We start from the raw sequence: 25,292 nt of genomic DNA, 5'->3' as shown, positions 1-25,292 counted from the left end.
TTGCATTGATTCAGCAAGCTATTTGTTTTAAATAAACACTATGAAAAATGGTACATAACTGAAAAAATCAGAGTTTTGAACAGTTCTTGAATAGTCTTTAACGATATATTTAATAGTGTCTATTAAGGATTAAAAATGAGAGATAGAATATGGATTCATAATTTAAGTGTTTATAATAAATCACGAATCATGTTTTTTTCACACAATATGACACAGAAAGGAAGATTGACTCTAAAAACAAAATCGACGGTACCAAAATACATATAGTATGAATACACCCATAATATTATTAAAATCACCACACATTAAAAGAACAATAAAGAAAATAAACACAGACAATTGCATGGAAACTTTACCTGGCCATGAACGAAGGAGAAGAATTAGACTATTTCTAGCACAGATTGGAAATGAAGGATATCTATCATCGCAATCCAGTGACAATCATATTAACAGAGAAAAAAGAGAGAGAACACAAATAACCTCATGTAACATGTCAAAAAGTGTTGATTAAAGCTTTAATAATTTTAAGTAGTAGTTTACAGAAGAGGAAAGGGAATTTAGTTAAACTGTATAGGGGTTTAAATATTGATGGGCTTTCGAGATCGAAATGCACAGAGTGAGTTTTAGTTTGACAATTATCGGTCGACTAAACAAATGAAAAACAATTTTGTTACAATACGTCAACCACTACCATAGGAACCAGGAGACGCAGAAAGTACGCCGTTTCAAACAGCGACTTTAGTACATGTTGAAAATCCATGAATTCATATTCTTTTCCACAACCTGAGTGTCCTATGAAGACATAAAAACAGTCTTTGATTGATGTAATTTAAGTCAAAGGTTTTTATCGTACCGTCACCTTTTGATTTTCTCGAAATTTAAGATTTATATTTGTCTGTGTTTGGATAATCTAATTACCCAATATTCTATAAGAATACGCTTTTTTCACTCACACAACCTACATGATCCTCACAGTCAACTCAACAGAAACATACAAACATAAAGCTACAATAAACTGATTGTGTATAATTATAATAAATAAACAGAGGTTTGAAATTTAATAAAGAATGGAGACGCATAGTATTCTAACTTAAAAGTATCCTATGCAAATGTTGACATACTTTGATGCTATAAGATGAATTTATCGCTGATTTTCTTTTTTGGACCCTGGCACAGTTTAAAAGAAAATACATAATTTTATTTATCGTAATAAACTCACACGTTGAAAGATAATTTTGATCGGTGCAGAAAATATGGTGAAGATGTGAAAGTAACGAAGAATTTCTGCAATTTAATTTTTTTGATGGGAGAAGAATAGTGAAAATACATTATAAATATTTTCAGAAAGCACAGAAAGCAAATGATAAGCGTTTGGTAATAGTCTAAAAATTATACACCACAATGATACAAATACTAATAAATGCACTTCCAATTCATTACTTATGCATTTTAAATTAATGGAATACTATGACTCAGTGATATGAGTAGAGTTAGAAGTACAATAGTGGTTTAATGGTAAAAACGAGTTGATATTCAACCAGTGCATTTCTAACTCGGCCATACATCACAATCGACTGAGTAGGTTGAGACATGTGCCACATATCCTTAACAAACACCTATTTTGACACATAAGATTGGCACAGGTTGAAGTACAGACTTCTTATTTGGGGTTGGAGGAGTAACTTTAATCAATGATTTAAGAAACTGGGTGACATAAAGCGAAAATGGTTGCAGTGGGACAGATGTATCATTCTCTAGACCTTGAATTTCAATGCTATTGCATACCTTTTATTCTGTAAATTCATTTATTACTTCTGAATTATGTTCTCCATAACTAGTACAGTTTTTACTATCATTGACACTAATATTATTATTCTGATTTTTTTGTTATCAACATTTTTAATGCTAGCATGCTTTGTTGGTGTAGTGAAGCAACTTGGAATGATATACACTCAAACTAGGTCCTAGGTTGAATATGGCTGTCTGAATAGTTCATTTAAACCACATTTAAGCCTACTTCGATTTGGATGACCGGTAATCTATCACTGGCCCACATACTCAAACATGTGGCTAAAAATCCGGAGCAAAAGTTGGAACTTCATTAGGATTATTTTCTACTACACTGTGAAGAAAAAAATATATTGATAATCATCAATGAAGGTTAGTAATTTGTATTTTATCAACTGTTATAACCATAGTCTCTAATAAGTGTGCCGCTTTCATTATGGACCATATTTAACACGGCTAACAGAAATATTAAATTACGATTAAATAAGAACAATTCGGTTAATCATATTTAAGTAACTAACATTAGACTACATGATGAAACCGAATTGTAAGGACGACCTAGAGCGACACATTAGCCAATCAAGAAATAATGTTTGGTTATGAAACAAATAATGATAAAAAGCAATAAACTTTCAGTAGATAAATAGTTTTAATATGATTGGTAAACTCTTATGTGTTGATTTAGCTATTTTAGTAGATGAAAAGACGATCACGTTAGGTATCAGAGGTCAAGAGATGGTTATGAGTTAGGGTTAGGAGGGTTATATTGAGAAAATAATTCCTATCCACAAAAATGCTCTTGAACAAGCATACATTCAAATCAAGTAATTAAATAATGTGGTTTATAGATCACGTAACATTCACTATGGTTGTAAAAAAATATTTCGTCAATTTTAAGCACTTTAGGAACTCCATATAAACCATTTCTACTTAGTTCTTCATTAGAAACGTGCTATGCTTCGCTGCGCCTATAACATGACGCGAAAATCCGGGAAGGGATATCTCAAAAAATGATAGGCTCACACAAGGTCATCAATACAGTGAGGTTACATCCAACAATTTTTTACAACACACACATAAACACTCTGTGCGCCAAACTTCACAAATGCACTGATTTATAAAAAAGCCCAAATGAATACAGTGAGGCATCACAGTCAATCCTATTTTGTAACAAAATAGTGTGAACATTTTTACTGTTAAATAGGCATTAATATTAGAAAAACGACTGAAATCAAAAGTTTATGACATTCTTATCATGAATGGTTCTTTTGCTAGAGCATAAATCACCAGTTTATTCATTTAATTCTTTAATGCAGATATATACTGATACAATAGGGCACCGAAATAAACATGTGTCACACAAATAAGGAAATTTAATTATGAAGAAATAGAGGAAGTGGGGAGTAGGGAGTACAATCAGAAAGAAGTGAATGAATAGCATAATACGACTAGGAAGAATACTCTCAAGTAAGGAATTTCCTTTCATTTTTTCTGAAGACTACTAAATAACACTACAGCAAGATCTCCATCAGCCTCTATTCTGAGTCATACCTGTGGACGTCTCAACCCACTGTGTTGCATTATCTCTAGGACCTCAACTAGACAATCGTGAAGGATCGACAGATGCCAGTCCTATACTGTTTTCCCTCATACCACTACGTCATGCCATGAACTGACTGCTTATCCTCCTTTTCCAACCAGTCCCAGAGTCGGAAAATAATGAACAATGTAGAATTCGCTAGGGTGATATTCGCAATATATATTCAAGCCACAGAAGCCAGTGTTTCAAGATGTTAACACCAAGTGAGTTATCTTCACTGCACCCGAATACACATTGTTAAACCTCCGTATTGGTAACATGATATAACTTCTGGATGTTAGCTATCTTTTAGTGACAACGATGATGGGAAACAAAGTCACCGAATATCTTCAACTTGGAGGTCAGTGTTTTTCAGGTATAGAGCAGGATCGCTCCAACCGAAACGTTGATAAGTTGACATTTTAAAACCACACTAACATCACAACAGGCCCAAAGATGAACCTGATTGGTGTAAGCTGCTTTACTTCACATTATACGTTGAGTGGTCTCAACTTCTACGCCAACACCAGCACACACAGCTGCCTAAATACAAAAACTTTCCGACTACTTAGAAAAGCTCATAGCAGACAATAACTAAAGGCTCAAGCTTCTACCAGCTTTGCAGAAGTACTTTTCCTCTAAAAGGTACAAGTCACAGGCCGTGTTTACAAATATTGTCTTCTAACTGATCGAGTGAGATTTGTATAACTTGCCAGTTTATATTGGTATATATATATATATATATATATATATATATATAAGCAAGGTATGTCTTACCGAAATAAGACTATTAGGTAAAAGTTGTGCATACTCTGAGCGATTAAGAACTGCAATCAGCGATAGAATAACAGCTTCGTGTATGCGTGACGAGTGATACGTATGCATTGTACTATTATTGCACACGAATGTAGTCATTAAAGCTTGAATTATAATTTGTCCAATTAATGGAAACAATAATAATAATTTTTTTCCTATTCCATTATCCATTGAAACGTTCGACTTGTTATTATCATTACTATTATTATTATTATAAAACTGTCGATGATGATTGTTGGTATGATCGACATCATGATGATGATAATAGTAGTAGTGGTAATAGTAATGACAATAATAATAATAGTAATAATTGGAATAAGATAATTTAATTTTTGAATGATTAACAACTGAAGGATTTGTGCGTAAAATTAAACGTTCTAAAGCCAAAATAACTAGAGAAAGAAAAAACAACAACAATTATTTGCAAATGAAATATATTCAAGAAAAAAAGGATATTTTCCTGTTCTCTGTGAAATTAGAATGGTCATATGAAATTTAATTCATTCATTTGTCAGGTACAGATTAGTGTATTTAGAGTTCCGCTACACTCTAAGTATGATGTATTAGTGGTATTACCCGATTGTTTAAACCGAAATACATGCAGTAGGGTTTGAGCCCGTGATTAGGTAGATGAAAGTTGAACATTTTAACTATTGAGTCACCACTCTATCACATTAACTAAAGGCGATACAAATAAGAAGAATATTTAAAGAGATGAATTGCATAGTTGAAGCACTTGATACCGGACCACTAATTCGGCTTAACCACTTCAGTTTTCAGAGCTAGATAGCAACAACACTCTATGAAACTATTGTGGATAGAAATTAAACCCGTCATTAAAAAGTGATATCCTTCTTATCATTAGTCAAAAATTAGAAAATGCTGCTAACTACTACAACGCTATGAGTAAACAGTCAAGAATTAGGTCTGATAGTCAAGTCTTTATTTCACTGACGGCTAACCGATAGACAAGGCAGAGTCACTGTTTTAAAGCCACTTTTGTCTTAGATGACACTTGCTAATATTTATTGTGTTATAATATTCAATACATAACTGTATAATTTTTTTAAAAAGCCTTGTTAGCTGATCAAATGTAGTTTATTACAATCTCGGTTCACTTTTAGTGAGTTGTGTTAATAATTAGGTCTGGTGTGTTGTTGCGATGTGGCCACACGGTTTAAACTGTCGATCAACAATCAGATCGTTTTAGAAATTAGAAGTTGGTTATAAAAAATCCCAAAATCCAGCTCAGAATAGTAACTTAATTGTCAAAGTGCACTACATATGACGAATGTTTTGAGTGTACACGTTGTAGGTGGCTTCAAGTAGTGCAATCTACTTTACTGACTACCTAAAGTATATCATTTTATGACAAAATAATGTGACGAACTCGAGAGACAAACCTATACAAACCAGGAATTCATAAAGCATTAAGTACATATCTGATAGTTAAGTGAGTTATGCCTATTTTTATTCGTTTAAGATGTGCTTAAAAACTCGCTGAGAGTGATATATATATATATAAACTTTCGATATACTTCCTAATCACTGATATAAAATTAGAAATCGACTGAGCTAGAGCTGAAACAACCTCATTTCAATACAGTCACCTTGCTTCAGCACATGTGATTTGACAGGATACCAGATTTCTAAGTACAACTCTATTTTTTCATTACGTCTGTCCACTTCTTATTATGTCAGTACGCATGCGACTACTGATGAAATTAGTGTGAATATTAATTTGCATAAGTAAAAAAAAATGGTATAATAGATTTACTAGACTTATTATTTGACGCCTTTCTTGTTTATCAAAAAACCACAGCATCAACTACAATCCAACCATACTAAAACGTGTGACGAGAAAATATTTTTGTAAATTTTATTTAATACAAATATGTCCCGGTACAACTAATGACAGTATACGGGCAATCCTTTTGGGGTATAATTATAGCAACGAAAACTGATCAGAGTCTAATTATAATAATCAACAAACGGGATAATACAAAAGCTTAACGAGTAAACATCAAACGCGTTGAAAAAGCTAACAGATATCAGGACTTCGTAATTCAAAGAGGAAATGTTTGATCGAACAGGTTACTATCCTTTCAATCATCAATGATTTTTAGTGAATAAATTGAAGACACGACTCACTAATTTCTAGATTGATTTATTCAGAGTTGAGACTTATAGTAGAGTGCAAATTTACTGAATACTGATTGATGGAAATAAAACCTTGGTAAGAGAAGAATGTCCATGAAATTGAGATGTAAATTATTTGAAACACGGTAAAACAAAAATAAGCAATAATTGTTTTCTTACTTTAGGAGGTATAAACAACCAAATCAAAACGCTCACCTAATTCAGCAAGAATTAGTAAACAACCCCGAATAGTTGTATCTAGCTCCGAATCATTGAAACCGCTTATTTTAACTTTTGCTTCTCCGAAATCTCCAATACGATGATGACGATTTCGAGGTATATGGCGTGATACAACTGCAGGAACTCCCACACCTGATGCTGCATGAGCATCTCCTTTATTACTAGATTCATTTGAATTAGCAACTAAATAACGATGAACTTCTAAACAAGGAGCAGCAACAGCATGAATTATACTTGAAGGAATTAATTGTGGTGCAAGCCGAGTGATGTAGTAAATCAAACGCAGTACAATTTGGCGCTCACCAAAAGAAGATAGAAAAGGTGGTGAAGAATTTCGAGTCGCTATAGTTGATTTTATAGGATGACCAGTATCCAAAAAAGGAGGACGAGAGAAACCTATCATAATGATTTTTTTAAAGGTATTTCAAAAAAAATGATAAACAAAAAAAATGATTTCCATCAATTTATGTTTAACAACCTATTCCCTGATTGGGAGCGTACAAACTATTAATAAAAACCAACAATCCAGAAACCATGATGCGAAAATTACCAGTCAGTCATTATTGACATAGAGCCTACTGTAAATTTGCGTTGTCTCAAGTTATTACACTATATTAGTACTATGAGATAGGACTAACACGATGAATTGCAAGAGATTGAAATAATATAGTGGCAACGATTAAGAAAACGACTTAACATTTGCAATATACTTCAGGAAAACAGGATGGAAAGGTACATACGAAAAAAACTCTAAAATTTAAGATCGAAAGGTAGGGAGGATGCTTTGTGAACGACTCTGAACCATGTTACCCAAAATCTCCAAAAGCTGACCAGGGTTATCGCGTGGACTTCAACCAGGTAATCTGGATTCATCTAACAACACGGTCCAGATAAACAATCAAAGACTGTGAAGTAATGCCACGTCCTGTTTTGGCTTTCCAAAGCTTTTTTCCAACCTACTTTCTACATCAGCAACCATCAAAGCAGGCGGTGGTTAGGCATGCAATAACGCATTTCCTAGGCATTTCAGTCGATGAAGGTCTACAACATTATCAAACAATTTCCCACCTTTCTCTAGTACCCTCCGTCTAATCTTAACATTACTTACTTAATCGTTTCACGAAGCGCAGACAATACTTTGAAGAAACATGGTCAAAAAACTGTGACCATAAAGGAATACAGAGTAAACTGCTGAGCAATATGCAACCGCTTTAGTTAATAGACAGGTATCTTCCTTAAGCCACAGACGATGAAAGTTCCCAAAAGTCAATCAAACTTTCAAAATCTGTGCTGAGATTGTCAAAATTGTGGTTGATTGATAGTATCAAGAAGACAACATGCTACTTGGATAAACTATAGTGTATTTTCTAAGTCAATGAACGACTCTAGATCGTTTAATTTCTCAACTAGTTTGATAGATTATTAGAAGACGTACATATATCACATTACTTCTACTGTGCTAAGACCTAGAGAGAATATTCCTAATTGCGTGTGCAAAAAAACAGATTCATTTATTTTTATTTACCACCCAACTGAACAGTTATCTAAAGGAATTCAAAAAGCTATAAACGGGAGCTGACAACTAAAATAATAATAAATAACTGTTATATAAATAAATTATTATCAACCTCGTTTAATTTCAACAAATACTTTCCATATAAAATAAAATTTATTACTTTTGGTTTTTATGCCATGAATTCTGTCCGTAGAGCTTTGGGCAAAACTTTTACAAGAAAAACAACACAAAACACTGTATGTGCATTCATCACTTCAACTAGCGGCACAATTTGATTTTTATTAGTACAAATACAATGATACCCTATTGAACTACTTTACTATATTCCTTTAAATATTATTCACTTTAATTCTCGTTTTCGTTCTATCGTGTTCTGTTTTGACATATTTTGTAGCTTCGGTCTTACACTAAAATATGATGATCATTATCACTTACATCATTTCAATCGCTTATAAGTCTCCTATCACTAGACATTTCGCAATACAACTAACTCTTACAGATTTCCACATCGTTAGTCTTGTTTTTACATATATCATTGATCGTTAGAATTGTACCGGCCTAAACAAATAAAGGTTGTTTAATATCTGCTTTACAGCATCGATTGCAAAGACGTGAGATTACAAATTATATCAACTAAGCATCTTGTTGCATGAGTAGAGAAGGAATTTTAAAAGGTTGATTTTTCAAGTTAATAATCATTTCCAAGTATAGATTTTTATGATTGACTTTGACTAACAATGTTTGTTTGAGAGGCTAATACTGTAGCGAATAAGAACACTATTGGGGACAATTGAATGTATTTGGACTCAATATTACAGAACGTCTTAGTAAAATCTGAGAATCATACAGTAAATACTCAATTTGCAAAATGTCAATCAAGTGTCTCAAACTTGACTGTTTATTTTGCAAATATCAGTCAATCGTCTCAGATTTCATTGTTCCTGCATTTTCATGCCAATTGCTTTCCGTTTCCGTTCTTTCCTTCTCGATTTTCTATGCCAGACATTCTATTCATGACTCACGACATACACTACTTATGTCGATAAGAGTAGCACATACTAAAAGTCTACAATCCAGTAAACCAAAGCCGATGTAGGTAGAGCAGTTTGAACATGAAAGATAGGTACTTTAAGCACTAAGACAGACATCATATTCATCAAGCTATGGTAGATAACTAAAGAGTCGTGTGTTAGACTATTCAAAAGAAAATAAACCAATCAGTAGATATGTCAAAATATTGTCTTTATAATCACATCTGAGAATGAGATCACATTCACCCATAAAACTCCCTTCAAAATCCAACCAATCAAATATAGTTGACCTTGTCTCTTATTTCTAATGTTTCATTTTTAAGTACTTTCCAGAAGAGTAGTATTCTAAGCTATCATATCGAAAATTAAGCCCAAAGTTGATCACAAGAATCTGTACTTTGTAAGTGGATTACATTAAATTTAGTTTGTGCTCAGATTGTGTGAAACGCATAGAAAAAATAACTCATGAGAAAATGGATAAGGTCTCAATCAGGTTATGGATTCCATATTCACATAGCCTCTCTCCACTGACAAACATATGACAAGCTGAAAGCGTGAGTCAATTGAAGCTAGACCACCATGGAAAACATGGAAGCACTGGACGGCCGTTTCGTCCTATTATGGGACTCCCCTTCTGATAATAATAATAATAATAATAATAATAATAATATGACTACGAGGGGTAAATCCAGGAGTTCTAGCGAGAAGTAGTGACCAGTGGAGTTCAAACCACGTCTGTTGTGAGATATCAACTCACTGAAGACAATTGGTGAACGGTTGCTCAAATTCGTGGATCAGTTGAAGTTAAACATTAACACCGTTGGATGCTGGCTCAGTGGTCTATCGGTTAAGTGCTCTGGCGCGAGACTGGTAGGTCCTGTGTTCGAATCTCGCGAGTGCGGGATCATGGATGCGCACTGTTGAGGAGTCCCATAATAGGACGAAATGGTCGTCCAGTGCTTCCAGTTTTTCTATGGTGGTCTAGCTTCAATTGACTCACGCTTTCAACTATGGAAATACTAAATCTCCACAAAACCCCTTCTGATAATAATATGACAAGCTAACAACCAGATGTTAGGCTAGGAATTAGGTTTGATTTTTATTAGCTGAAAATGACTGTGGTCTGAAACTGCTTTTTATACTGAAATGTTTATCGACACATTGAAAGTTTTATACAAAAGTAACTTAAACAATATTAAAGTAAATAAAAGTTCGACAGCTTTGCTCCCTACAGATAGTGCCGCTAAACTAAGTTGCCTGATCTAATCACTTCAAAAACACGTTACGTTCATAACGACAGTGGAGACTTGTTAGTTGAATGTTCTTCATATTTGAGTAGGCAGACAATATCTTACTGTACACTTATATGCAGACAACTCAAACTCCGCCTAATCGATCCTTGATCAGTATCCATAATGTTCCAACAAGACATTAGGTAGCTATATAAAATTAAGAGAAGTTTTTGAATTCATCGTTCTCGGGAGTGAACTATTGACCAAACTGAGAAGTTTGTGTCTAGATAGGTATCTAAGATTTATTGGTAGTGTTGGAAATAGGACTATATATATATATATATATATCGAACTCACCAACTTTTTGATTACATCAATCCGGGTATAAAATGCCTGTGGGTATGACTTTACAGACTACGTAATCAAATGGCTTGGATAGGAAGCAAACCCGAACCTAGTAAAGACTATGTCATTTTCTTATGGCCTACATAGACAATAAAGTACTTCTTTGATAAATGAAACCGATTTTAGTTCGAAGAGCTGGTTTTGTGTACTATTATTAGATTTTTTATTATCATTACTATTTTCCACCCTCCGGTTTTGAAACCTAACTCTGAATATAGCCCCTCCGGGGACGGACAACATCACAAAGGTTTAATACGGCTATTCTTCGGGATACTGGCAAACTCAATGAATCCAAGATAGCCCTCAACAATAAGTTCCAGGCCTTTCATGATCTCAATGAAGGGGGAACTACCATGGAGAGAAACTGGAAAGGAATAAAAGAGACAATCACTTCAATGTGTCATGAGGTTCTGGGCCACAAGAAGTAAGTAACCTTTTGAAACATTATTTCGCATAGACCATTACTTATCACCCCACACTCAAGTATAGTATCACATGAAATAACCAAATAGCACCATATAGAATACAAAATAATCAAAACTAACATAAAACAATGTAACATACGTGTAGCATTTGTCCCTTTTAACAAAACACCAGAGGATTGATAATGATCACTAATTAGCTGACGATTTGATGATTCTTCACTCAACTGACAAGATGAAGAATTACATGTAGAACTGATTGGCGGATTCGATGTAACAAGGAATTTAGTACGGGGATTACTATTAACCCTTGAGGTAGCCGAAGAATTTCCAGACAGCCCATTTGATGAAATAAAGTTTGTGGGATAATAAGATAAGTCCATACATCTACAGTGAAAATTTTAAAAAAAACACAATTGACATTTTATCTGATATTTAATATGTGCATATAGAAATATGTTGGTCAGCAATAGACACATTTATTTTTGCAAAACTTCAAGATTAAGATTACACCTCACAGATAAACTAGATTCTTATACTTATGAATAAAACCTTTTAGGTCTTTGACATGTCAAAAAAGGAAATTAAGTGCAAATAGAACAGCGTGCAACCGTCCATAAATATTAAAGACATGAATCTTAGAGTTATTTTGAAATATTTAAAACTTACCGAGCAATCAATAGATCCAGACGACATTCCAAGAGTAGCTCAACATCAACGCTGCTATGTACATAATAACGAAGGCAACGTAAAGCTGCACATCGCAGTGAAGGATTATGGTGCCAAAGTGGTAAGCGTAAACTGAATAGAAAATTAGTATTAGATAAGAAGGGATTAAAATGTTTAAACTTTACGTATATGATTAGTTTGGAAAACCGAATAATATAAATGAAACTTTAAATCTTGTTTGGAATACATTTAAGCACTTTATAATAGAAAATAAGAAATTAATTATGAATAACGTTTACCAACAGCGACAATAAAACGCGTAAAAAATCGAAAGTGAAGGATTGCCACCAAGAAAGTTAGGTAGCTACTGATCAGCGATCTTCAATGAGGTTTTACTAATATTGCAAACGGATTGAGATGAAGTCAAATAAATCAGTAAATTTTGACTAAGTAGAGGCTAAATGGAACCATTCATATTAGCAGCAGGACGTATAGGTTACTTTCAATCCAGTATGAGTTAGCACATACATAATAGTGATCAGTCTTCAACTAGACCGAAACAGTTGTTCAATCCTTTCGATGTTTAACGTCAGTCTATGGTGAAAGAAAATTTGATATCAGTTCAAACAACATTGAACTTCCGCTTTTCACTACGACAACTAAAAAATGATTTGGAAACACTAGGGATTCGATGAAGAAATGCAGTTATCAACGTGCATTGTTATTTTTTTTTTATTATTAAGACTATTCTTGTCCCATTTCTACAATCATCATTACATTAAAAATAATCTTCATACAGTTATTGAGTAATAAACAAAACATTGGTATTCTTGATATTTCCTTGCAATAATCAAGATACTCAGACGAAAATAGTTGATATAATATCAAGGAATTGAGAAATATTTGACAAAAAATTAAATAAATGATAATCAAACTTAATCTAACAGACAGAAACAGGGTGATAAATTACTAAAATGATAAATACGTACATAAACTTATAGTTAATTGATCATACAGTTTCTGTTAGCTCGAAATTCAGTTTTTGATGTAAAACAACACCAATATCATGGTATTTTATCATTTCACAAATATGGAAATGAGAGAAAAACATCGTTAGGTAAACTTTAGTCAGATTATACGAAAAATAGCAAAAAAGATAGTCAATATATTGGGTGATTGGACTTTAATATTAATGCATCAATGACCACTTAAACATCAGTTTATCACTCAGCTATAAGAACCACAAATCATTTGGAGATAAAGATTTATAAAATGTTAGATAACTATGGATAAAATAGCTTAAACATAGAGTAAAAATGTAAACAAAAGTACTGAAAGAAATCACGCTAAGTATCCGTGTACAGATTATTGTACCAAGCTATTAGTTACATCCATTGTGATAATTACTTAGGTTGCTGGACCGCCCAAATAATTCAATAACAAGTTTCATTTTTATCAATCATTCGAACGACTTTAAGCCATATAATTCAAAGTTAGTTATAAATCACCCAGACCCCAACCAGGAAGTCTATACCTATCGTCAATGACTTCATGAACTGATGCCACTTTTTGATTCGGCCGCCCCTAGATTTCTTCACGCAATACATGTCCCAATCACATCAGTTGATGAAGATTTACTACCCCTTCAACCGATTCGCCATCCATACCTAGTACCATATTCCCTAGCCAGGGGTTGCTTACTCAGTAGTCCCGAAATGCACGAACAATGCTTCATAGACACCCATAGTCGAATACCTGTAACCTACGAACATCGCCTGCTCCTAATGGCCATGTTTCACATCCATAAAGTGGAACGAAATAAACTACTGCATTATAAACTGGTTCTTTGGTTGGTAAACGAATATATTGCCTACTCCATTAGTGGCGCAAATTGGATAAAACCAATCGAGCTCCCTGAATTCGTGCCAAGATTTCCTCAGACACCCGACCATCAGGACTAATGAGACTCCCAAGATAACTGAAGCGGTCGATGTACCCAACCACTTCACTTCCTATCATTAGTTCGGGCGCGGGTGCAGGTCAATCCTAAAGCAACATGCTTGCATTGTTGTTTAGTGGTCTAAAGACTGCATTTTATCAATGTCTTCAAGCGGAACTATATCGTCTGCGTATTTTAGGTCAACAAGTGAATCTCTTAGTAGAAGATCGACCCTTGGAAAGTTTGACAATGAGCGCGCTAACTCTAAAGGGATGTCTGTGACAAAGTTAGATAAAAGTGGAGAAAGCAGGCAACCCTGATGAACACTTGAAGTTACCAACTCTGATAACAGTTCCCCATAAGTTTCGACTCGACCAGTAGTGCTTGAGCAGAGAGAGCCTGAACAAGGTTGGTGTAATTGTTTGGTCAACTCTCAATGACAGACAGTAGTAAAGAGCCTCACGATCAACAGAGTCAAATGTTACCTTAAGGTCAAGGAATATAATTATTGTTGGACGTAGAAAAATATGACTATTTTCCAGAACCTTCCGAAGGGTGAATATTTGGTTTATCCATCCAAGTCCAGGTCTAAAACCAGCATAGCTTTCTAAGAGTTGTACTTCATGAGCTCTGGTTTTCAGTTGAAGTATTATTGAGGTTAGCACTTCAGATACTACACTAATTAGACTGATTCCTCTGTGGTTGTCATAAGAGGATTTTCCTCCTTTCTGATTGACTGGGACAGTCAGCGATCGAAACCAGTCAGATGTGATTACGTCCAGTAAACAGATCCTATCTAAGATCTTAGTTAATTTAACTGTTAAAACTAAACCAATATTCTTAAAACTCTCAGGAGTTAATCCTCCAGGCCTTCCTGGCCTCTCTCTCTTCAGATCGCATATAGAATTTTGAACCTCACTAAAGGTTGGAGGACCTACATCAATGCGTTATTTAGATTGCTTGGAGATAGTGCGTAACCGAAGTATGGCTGAAAGCCAGTTGAACTGTTCCCTAAAGTGTTCTGTCCATCGGTCTGATCTCCTGGATTGAGAGCGAACAACGTTCCTGTCTTTTTCCAAGGTAGTCTAGCAGCCAGATTTTTAATGCCAGTTTCCTTAATAAGTCTGAACAGTTGTCTGTCTCCTGTTACCTATCACTGCTGCCTCTTTCATCTCTTTTGCTTCTGCTATTTACCACTGCTCACGATCACTACGTAGGCTTCTCATGAGCCTATTTTTAAGTTGTCTCCGCTCCTAATCGTGTTCGGAGCCAGATGGGATGAATTTTCCGGCACCTATCGGTTTATCAGACGCCGCCGAAATTCTCCGATTTTTCTTAACCTTTTGGTTCAAGTTATTTGTAGATATCACTGCTGATTCCACAGCTGTTTGGAAATCATGTCAAGCTACCTGGAGACTGACATCACTCTCATGGGTGACTAACTCCTCTAGTTGTTCATGAAATATATTCTCGGATTTTTCATCATTAAGTTTAAACTCAAGGTGTTTACTTGCTGTGACGTTTCTACGTCCCATAAGACGCAGACAAATACGTGCTCGTACTAGAGCATGAACCGAGTTGAAAAATCTGACCCAGAATGATTGGCAGTCTCCTCTCAAGCCTCTTCAACGATGACTGATGGTAATGTGGTCTATTTGAGTTTATCGATAAGTTGATTATAGAGGTCGTTACATCAGACGATGTTTCTCCTCATGTTTAAAGTTGGTGCTTATCAGAAATGGACGGTTATCTGAGCATAGTTACAACAGATGGTCGCCATTATCTGTTCGCTAGGCCACAACACCGTAAGACCCACCTGAGTGCCTTTCAGTTTGGTTTAGTCAACCTACTTGGGTATTAAAATCACCTACATCAATGCGTTTGGCTTTTTAAAGGAGGTTGGATAGCTTCTTATAAACTTCATATTTAACATTATCCGAGCTCCAGCCAGTGGAAACGTAGACAGAGACAACGGAAAGGCAACGGCGTGTCCCTCTATCTTTTCGAGTTCTTACTGTCCCGTTTAATCGGACAGCGCACAAGCGACTGTCCATTAGGATGCAGTATATCAGAGCCTGTTCTGCTTTTGAACTTAATGCTAAACCTACACCAGCAAGGCCACAGGAAATACCAGTGGGGTGTGCAGATACTCGAAGGATAAATCGTGTCAGTTCTTTATATCGACAAGGTGAGGTCAAACGAATAACTGTACTTGAATCCTGTATGCGTGGTTCAGAGACGTAGCATACATCGATGGCGCGAGATTCTAGAGTCCTAGCTAAAGGAGCCTAGTGTTCTATCTGATACAAGGTTCGAACATTAGAAGCTCTAAAGTATAGTTTAGAATGTGGTTCGAGGAGACAAGGAATTACATTTTGTGAGCTCGAATCATTAGTATTGGCGGGGCGTGGTGATAAAGATATACGAGCAGGGTTATTCGTGGGGATGGGAGAATTATTAAGAGGTCAGGGAGGGATCTAATCGTCAATGAGATGATATCGGGTGTTGATACGGGTATGAAGACAGTTGTCACTTCCCGGTTGCCTACACCGTAGAAAGATATTTCTTCTTAATGGACCTGATAAAGAAGCTGAATCAGTAGTGGTCTTACAGATCCGATAGTGAGACCGCAGAGCTATAAGTCCAAAACCTAGTTTTATTTTCTATTTCCAGCTATTCAATATCATCGATATTACTTCTCGTACACTGCTTTTTATCCTGTTAATTTCTCTTTTCACTTTGCTGTATGAGATGCGATAACTTGGACAGATACATATTTGTGACTGACTAAGTAACCAAACAAAGTAATCAATGATGAAATTTTTATATAGTGAACAAAATTTAAGAAATCATGGCTAAATTAGTTGTGACTTACATATGGTACACTGATCGGAGAAGCGGAGTTCTTAGGTGAGGTAGTCCACGTACAGCCTCGAACACACGTTGCGATATAAGAACTAACACATTAAGTCTTGCAACAATTCTGCGCTGCGCAGACACTTGAAATGAAACATCTGATTCTTTAAAGCGCAGACAAGCGTTAGTAAAATCATTGTAAATCCCTTTTAATAAATTATTTAGAACATAAAATGTGTCTGCAAACAGAAAGAAAGAACAATATAAAAGGGGGACACAAAGTATGATGACAAACAACAGGAATCAGAAAATATGATAAATAAGTTCGAGGTAACAACTTTGGTTTGACATTTAGACTAGTTTAGCTAAGCACTGCAGACAGACCATTTGAACAACCTTGTCACAAGTGTTTGCACCAATCTCCCCGAATCCCTAGCCATTTATTCATTTATTTGAATACATAAACATCGGTGCAAGGGGGTACCAAATACATATGCGCCACACTAACGATGAGGTTGTGAAGAGAAAGAGGTAAAGTGTGTACAATAAAAAGAACAACAATGAACAGAAACTAGTGTGAGAGTAAAATTATTATTATTGATATAATAATAATAATACTTATGTCTTATATTCTCATTATTCTATTTATGAATACTCATCATATCACCTTATTTATTTTTACACCTCTATAACCTTTATTTATTGTAGCAAAAACATTTTATTCATTTTAATGATCTTATTATATTCACTAAATCTATTATTATTACTCGTATTACGTAATCTAGTACTATAATCTTTCCATTACATCATCTTGGTCATTCGTGTTCACATTTCCTCAAGGAATTAGTACTTTAACAAAACATTTTCATATATTTACGATTGTACAACTTGATAATAAATTCGTTGAAAAGAGATCCCTTCGCTGAACTTCGTGTTTTTAATTTTAATGTTTAAATGGGAATTATATGTCAATAATAATAATAACAATAATAATAATAATAATAATAATAATAATGGGAGAAGCAGTTCAGTTAGGAAAAATACAACCAAAAAGAATTTCTTCAGTTAAAGAGGTTACGTCCACTTTTTATGGAGTAAAATAAAGTTACAGCAGGATCGCCACTGGCTTCTATTCTGAGCCATATCTGATAACATCTCTAGCCACTGTGTTGCTCCATCTCTAGGACCCCAACCAGTGAGTCGTGAAAGACTAACAGAAGCCAGTCCTGTGCAGCTTTCTTTCATACCACGACACCATGTCATACACTGACCTCCTCTCCGCCTCTTCCAACCAATCTCAGACTCGGCAAATAATGCACGACGAGAAATTCGTAGAACATGTTCAAGACACCGAAGTCGGTGTTTCAAGATGGTGACACCAATTGGATTATCGTCTCTGAGCCCGAACACACGATGCCCGACCTCTGCATTACTAACATGTTGTTGCCACTGGATGTCAGCTACCCTTCGGAGACAACGATTATCAAACACAAAGAGTCTTCTAACATCCTCAACTCGGAGAGGCCAGGTTTCACAAGCATAGAGCAAAACTGCTCTCACCGATGCGATGTAGATCCAACCTTTTACAGCCAGACTAACATCACGAAGGCGCCAAAGATGACCCAGATTGGCATAAGCCGCTCTGGCTTTCACTATACGTGAATTCATTTCATCACTCATGCAGATACCTAGATACACGAACTTTTCGACTACTTCTACCTGCTCACTTCCTAGAGCGAGTACAGGATCAGGGTCCTGCCAGTCTTTTAAAAGTACTTTGCACTTCGAAGGTGGAAAGCACATACCGTACCTGAGGACACTGATTGCCAACTGATTAATTGCGGATTGCATGGCTTGAGCATTATCGCACAGTAAGACAATATCATCCACATACTTAAAGGTCGAAAATTCTTTCTCTGGGTAACAGATCCACACCGTCATTATATACACCCATAAGAGCTGTTTCCAGGATGTCGTCGATGGCAAAGTTGGAGAGGAATGGTGAGATTGGGCAACCCTGACTAACCCCACTGCTTGAATAGAACAAGGGAGAAAGATGGTTGTATGCCCTCACTCTGACTGAGATGTTTGTGCATAGAGCTTTTAGGATGTCGATAAAATTCTCAGGCACACTCTTCTTCAATAGACAATTCCAGAGGACAGTCCTATCCAACGAATCGAAAGCGGCCTCGGTGTCAAGAAACACTATGATTGTTGGCCTGTAATACGTATGACGGTGTTTTAGCATATGGTGGAGGGTGAAGATGTGGTCAATATACCCTCGACCAGAACGAAAACCAGCCTGCTCCTCGAGAGCCAATCTTTCTCGGGTTTTGAACAGTCTACGAAGTTTGACGGAAGCTGATAGTTTGGACTCGATCGGAAGTAGACTTATTCCCTGATAGTTGTTCCAGAAACGACGTGAACCCTTTTTAAAGATGGGGACAACTATCGACTCATCCGACGACACTGGAACACTTTCTAATCGCCAGTGAGTTCCTTAACCAGAAAGTCACCATCTTTAAAAGGGTCGAAAGTAAGTCATCAGGGCTTGGTGATTTGTAGCGCCTTAATAGTTGGAGTTCCTTGTGGACTTCCACTTTGGCGAATTTCATTGCGTAACAGTCGTCATTTGTGGTCAAACTCATGGTCACCCGGAGTAGACTGACAGGCTTCAATAAGTTATAAGGAGCCTGAAGAAACCCAGTGCTTATAAGCGGGACATTCCACGAAGCCGCAAGTGACTTTACTCGCACGTTTTATAGAAAGACAGTTAATTGGTGGTAAAACTCATCCCTGATCGCATACGGGCTGCAATCTGTCGGAGCGTACGCGATGACGAAAAGACATCGTTTCTCACACCGATTTCTCCTCATTTTGGCAGAACTTCGTAATCTAACAGAACATAACCGAGTGTTAATGGGGATCCAATCGGTCAATGCTACCTCAGATCTAGCGCTTAATGAGACACCAACGCCAGAAAAACCAGACGGAGATGCCACAGTGTCCCCAGATAAACGCACGTGAAACTAGCTTTTCGAAGCGACAGGTTAAGAGTGGATTTGTAGAACTTCACTAGTCTTGAATACGGGTCCCAGACAACAGACACCGATGTTGAGACTTCCTAAATACAAAGCCAACCCTGTTTTCCGACCTGCATTAGTGTGCGAACGTTGAAGGAGATCATTTTGAACGGTATACGTGATTTCAGAAAGGCTGTTTCAGTATTCTTAGTCAGTGATAGCACTCAACTTTCGACCAGTCAGCGACTCGAAATCGTTTAGATAGGATAGGGTTTCCACCATAGGCGAGCTGCTGTATAAGTTGAAAAATAAAATACGCGAAATGAGAATAAAGGAGAACACATAAGGGACGTAGTATAAAAGAAATAAAAACGAATATTATCATATGATTGTGAATAAGATTCCTAGTATATTGGCAGAATAGATAAATGGCTAACAAATGTACCTATCACAAACAAAAACAATCTTCAAGCAATCCTAATATACAGCTTATGAGGAAAAAAATCATTATCGATTAAGATGAATTTGTCACATTAAATTCAGTGCGAACTCCGCTTATAGACTTCCAATACATTTTTTGTATGATTTGTGTTTAGTGACAAATACTTAGCTTATAAATCCTAATCATTGTGACTGATATATAATCGATTAGCTTGAGTATATTTTCAATCATACTGTGTTCATCATTAACGGAACTCCCACTACTAAACTATTCTTCTTACTTTCGCTGGTGAGTAAGAGAAGAGAATAGAAGAATACTGTGGATATGGATTCGTTCACTATATTGAAGTCGGAGTTGCAAAATATTAGCATAGCTCACAAATGGATCGGTCGGACAGATCACTAATAATAAAAATGGATGAGAACACTACCAGAACTATGTGATATATATTAGAGCAATACATTCCGAACAATATGATCACACCGCTGGTATATCACATAGTTCTGATAATATTTATCATCTTGTTACACTATACAAATTTATCGAACGGATTAACTGTTTTAAAGATGGATATACCTTTCTTCAAATCAATTTGCAAGAACGTCACGCTATATCGAAGTGAAGCTGAAATAAGAAAAAACAAAATGGTTTATTTATTTTAAAAAGTTTAGTTCAGTGGGGCATTTAATGTAATAGGATGAAGTTAGTTCATTGCATTTTGCGAGTACTTATCAGTAATGGAAGATATTAACCCGTTCTCAAACCCCATGCTTCCAAACCCTAGTTACATTTATGTGAGCACATACCTTTTATATCAATCCATATGCTTGTTCTTTTATTTCTGCATAAAATGTATTTTTATTTTTCCGATCGTCGGCGCTGTTTCTAAACAGTATTTCTAAAAGTTAATTATCTACGTGTCATAATGGAGAATATGGATCCAAATTTAAAGGTGTCCTAGTAGTTAAAACTTGGGCAACATCATTGACAAACACGGTGGATCTGATGCAGATGCGAAGGCGCGGATCAGCAAAGCAAGAGCAGCATATGTACAATTGAAGGACATCTGGAACTCAAAACAATAGTCAACCAACACTAAGATCATAATTTCCAATACAAATGTCAAGACAGTTCTATTGTATGGAGCGGAAAGTTGGAGAACTACGAAAACCATCATCCAGAAGATACAAGTGTTTATCAACAGTTATCTACGCAAAATACTTCGGATCTGTTGGCCAGACACTATCAACAACAACCTACTGCGGGAGAGAACCAACCAGATTTCAACAGAGGAAGAAATCAGGAAGAAGTGCTGGAAGTGGATAGGACACATATTGAGGAAAGCACCCAACTGCGTCATGAAACAAGCCCTCATATGGAATCCTGAAGGTCAAAGGAAAAGAGGAAGACCAAAGAACACATTACACCGAGAAATGGAGACAGACATGAGAAGAATGAACGAAAATTGGATAGAACTAGAAAGGAAGGACCAGGACAGAGTGGGTTGGAGAATGCTGGTCGGCGGCCAAAGCTCCATTGGGAGTAACAGGTGTAAGTAAGTAAGTAGTAGTTAAAACACTCAAATTTCAACTAATGAGTCACACAAATAAATAATATATTTGTAGCAAAATTAGATTTTCTGACGATTCGTGACTCAGTGTAAGCCACTTCTTCAGAGAATAAATAAAAAGAAGTGGCTTACACTGAGTCGCTAAACGTCAGAAAATCTAATTTTTCTACTCATTGGGATATTACAAATATATTATTTACTTATAACAATCTACCCAATGCTCAACTTATTCTATTCAGTATCATGATTAATCCTGTGATAAAAAAAATGTGGCTTTAAATACAGTACACAGGTTTATACTTGGCTGACATTGATATTTACTTGATTGATAATAACAAATACATAACAGAAAATAGGTTTGAGATTATTAGTTTTACTGTGGATATGGATAGGCTAAAATACCTTTAAAAATATCGAACTAGATTTCTGACACTGGAGAAGTCGTATATATGAAAAAAATTTTCATTTTATTTTATTTAAACACATAAACATTGGTACAAGGAAGCACCAGATAAATATGCGCCTCACAAATCTCATTCGATTTGTGTGAGGGCTGTGATACTGACCAGGTGCCCAGACTGAAGCAGGTGGTTTTCTTAGGGGGCCACACCCGGAGCCTTTGACCTAAAGGTCTGATCCACAAGGCAGTGGAGCATCGTAAGGAGATGCAGTCCCATGGTAGCCGGTGACCAACAGTTGGTTCATACGCCATTCGTTCCTTCAGGATACTGGAGCCCATGTGCACCATTGGTTTGGAATCAGGGTTTTCCAACTCCCCTAGGTGGATCCTCCACATCCACCAACCCGGTTAAAGCGCCGGACATTCGCTTTTCGTCCTCTCACTTTTGTGAACAACACCCCCGCCACGAGAAGGCAGTGAGTAGGACTTCCCTGACAGAGGCTATATATTCGCGTGGCCATGTGAGAGCATTTCGAGAGGGAGAGTGGGCTCTCCCCACTCTCGGCCGTACCAGGGCATTTGGGGGCAATGAAAAGATATTACCTGACGAAGTGTTAAGCTGAGTAATTTTGAATACTAAAATTCCGTAATGCGAAGCTTAGACTTATCACCATCTTGTTTAAAGTGGCAAGCTCAGTGTTTCATCAAGATAACATTTTTTGTACTTAAAGAAAGTCATAAGATGAAAGTGAATATTAGAGAGAACAGTGTGGATTATTATTATTATTTGGGATTGTTCATAAACCTTCATTATATTAAGGACTATCGTTTAGAAACTCACGTTTCTCTACACAAATGGATCTACATTTATTTAAAAAGTACAGCTTATCAAAACTATCATTGAGGATGATTCACTATGCTAATAAACTAACCTTTTACTACGATATATAACAGACCAATTAAAAAAATAATCACAAAGTTGTGTATTAAGCCACATATAGCCAACACGCCATTAACAGTTAAGTATTGAACAGTAACTGAAGCGATGGCTAGGAGGCTAAGGCGTTCAACTCACAACCATCAAGTCGAGAATTCGAGCTCCCGTATCAAATACTTCGGTTTATGCAACCGCATAGTCACCAGCCCTACACTTAAATGTGGTCCAAAAGTGAATACGTCAATCAGTATCTTGGATATGATTTGAGTAAATAAACAAACAACCCACTGAGTCAACCTACAGTTAGGGACAAATGTATGGTAACCCATGTTGCCATATCACATCACCACAGAGCGAAATTACTAAATATGAATAGCTGAGCTGAAATACTAGTAGTGAAAGACTGAATATAGAAGAATACGGTTCGAAGAGATGACTTCGAAGGATAGAAACTATGGAATACGGTTAAAACTCAAGACAGTAGAAGATAAAGTGAGTGCATTTAATCCATTGTGGTCACTTTTGAGTCATGTTAACGTCTGATAGCTCAAACCTTACTCAAGTTATCTGCAACTACTAACAAGGTTTAGTCCAACAGCCAATGACCCCAGTGAAGTACTTGGCTCCCAGGGTTTTTACCAGTACACTTCTATTCCAGTCAACATCGCCAATCGAGAGGGGAGAGAGCAGTACTCAGACTACCTGGTCTACGAGCACAAATGCCAACATGGAGGTGGGTATTTTTAGATTACACTGTTGATTTTTTTTGACACTAGCAACAATACTATGTGAAATACTGTTGATTTATAGGAGATACAGAGCAGTATTTTGGTTGTTTGTTTAGATCTATCTTAAAAAGTAAGCCAATAGGTTAAAAACAACGTACAGTCTGGGACAGATGTCCATTAGTCTCAATCTCCACTCTTCGCATCAGCTGAGAAACAGGAAACTTACAACCAGAAATGCGATTGCAAAAAAGTACGAAATTCAAACAAAATATAGTTCAAAATAGACAAATGAAATTTTGGGGTAAGGAGTATTAATTAATACCAGAACTGAACAAGCATACCTGGTGAGTTTTTATCAAAGTCCACAAAACAACTGAGTAGCAGATAACAAACTATCCGAACAAGGAGTATTCCAAGATGACTATTTACCACAACGAACATTATAGTATGCTTGGTAGGAAACCCTTTATAAGCAAACTATGAAAACTTCAGTGCGTCTTGCCAGAGTTGTGCTTTAACGAATCAGATCGAATATACGGCTTTGAAACACAAAATCAGACTTGCTTTCTAACTTAGTCCCACTATTTTGGCACCAGTTATACTCTTAAAAATTTCCATTCCTCTTTAATTTGTAGAACCAACTACAACACATCAGATTCCTCGTTGACATAAGTGCCTATGTTGGATAACAGTGAATCATCAAGAATTTTTAGACGGACAATAGGACACTTGCATACATAGGTGCGATCGAAACGCCAAATAGCTACGGACGATTGCTGTCCAGAATAATTGTAATTGACCGTTACAATGCAAATTTACTAGTCTAGTCGAGAGCAATTGAACTCCGCTACTTAAGGGACTAAAGAGATTCCAGCGAACAAGATAAATATCAACAAACGAAATCACTTGGTGAGATTTGATTATTATGTTTAATTTAATAAAGCGTAGGATGTGCTGTCTTTCTCTATTAGTATGCAATGTCCCAAGAGGATATTAAATTAACAAGCTCAAGCTTTTATTTGGTATAAAAAATGACAGAGCTACAAAGCCCACCTATCAATTTATATTCTCAGACAATATTTAAAATAAAACGTAAGTAAATGCCAATATCCGCTTAAGCACTGTAAGAACTAGTTCACAGACGAATCGCTCGAACAATGTCAACATTGCCAAACAAACATAGATGTGTCAGGAACAACTTAGGTAATGAAACACAGATCTGGACTCAAGCGGAATAAAATTTACCAAGACAGCAATAACGAATGGACTATACAAATGTCTCACCTCCAGTTGGTCTGAATCCTTTTAAGTCACGCAAACGAAACTCTTGGTGCATTTAAACGATTAGTATTTAAACCCTGAATACGAGATTGCCAGTTTTTATTGTTTTATACAACACAGGTTTCCGGGAAAATCGTCTGTCCCCTCACCATACGAAATATCCATAAGACCTGATAATCTATGGACAATGGAAAATCACGCCAGACCTCAGTTTAGGTTTCTATTGGTTTATTTTTATGAGCATCTGGTATGGAGGTAGATATACACAATCGTCCAACT

The 25,292-nt window shown here is 36.1% G+C and overlaps 1 protein-coding gene across 1 annotated transcript; it reads right to left on the bottom strand.

The window, feature by feature from the left end:
• Positions 1 to 670: 670 nt before the first annotated feature.
• Positions 671 to 25,068, bottom strand: Smp_007710 (hypothetical protein; the record flags this gene model as incomplete). The annotated part of the gene is made up of 7 exons (XM_018800126.1): positions 671 to 792; positions 6,539 to 6,958; positions 11,311 to 11,555; positions 11,838 to 11,969; positions 16,652 to 16,871; positions 20,674 to 20,721; positions 25,017 to 25,068. 7 exons carry the CDS (start codon positions 25,066 to 25,068, stop codon positions 671 to 673), a joined length of 1,239 nt encoding a protein of 412 aa, XP_018653971.1.
• Between the last annotated feature and the right edge of the window lie 224 nt (positions 25,069 to 25,292).

The sequence above is a fragment of the Schistosoma mansoni genome, chromosome W (genome assembly GCF_000237925.1).
Source record: "Schistosoma mansoni strain Puerto Rico chromosome W, complete genome".
Lineage (NCBI taxonomy): Eukaryota > Metazoa > Platyhelminthes > Trematoda > Strigeidida > Schistosomatidae > Schistosoma > Schistosoma mansoni.
The sequence above is the reverse complement of the archived record's forward strand: the minus strand, read 5'-3'. Positions and strand labels throughout refer to the sequence as shown.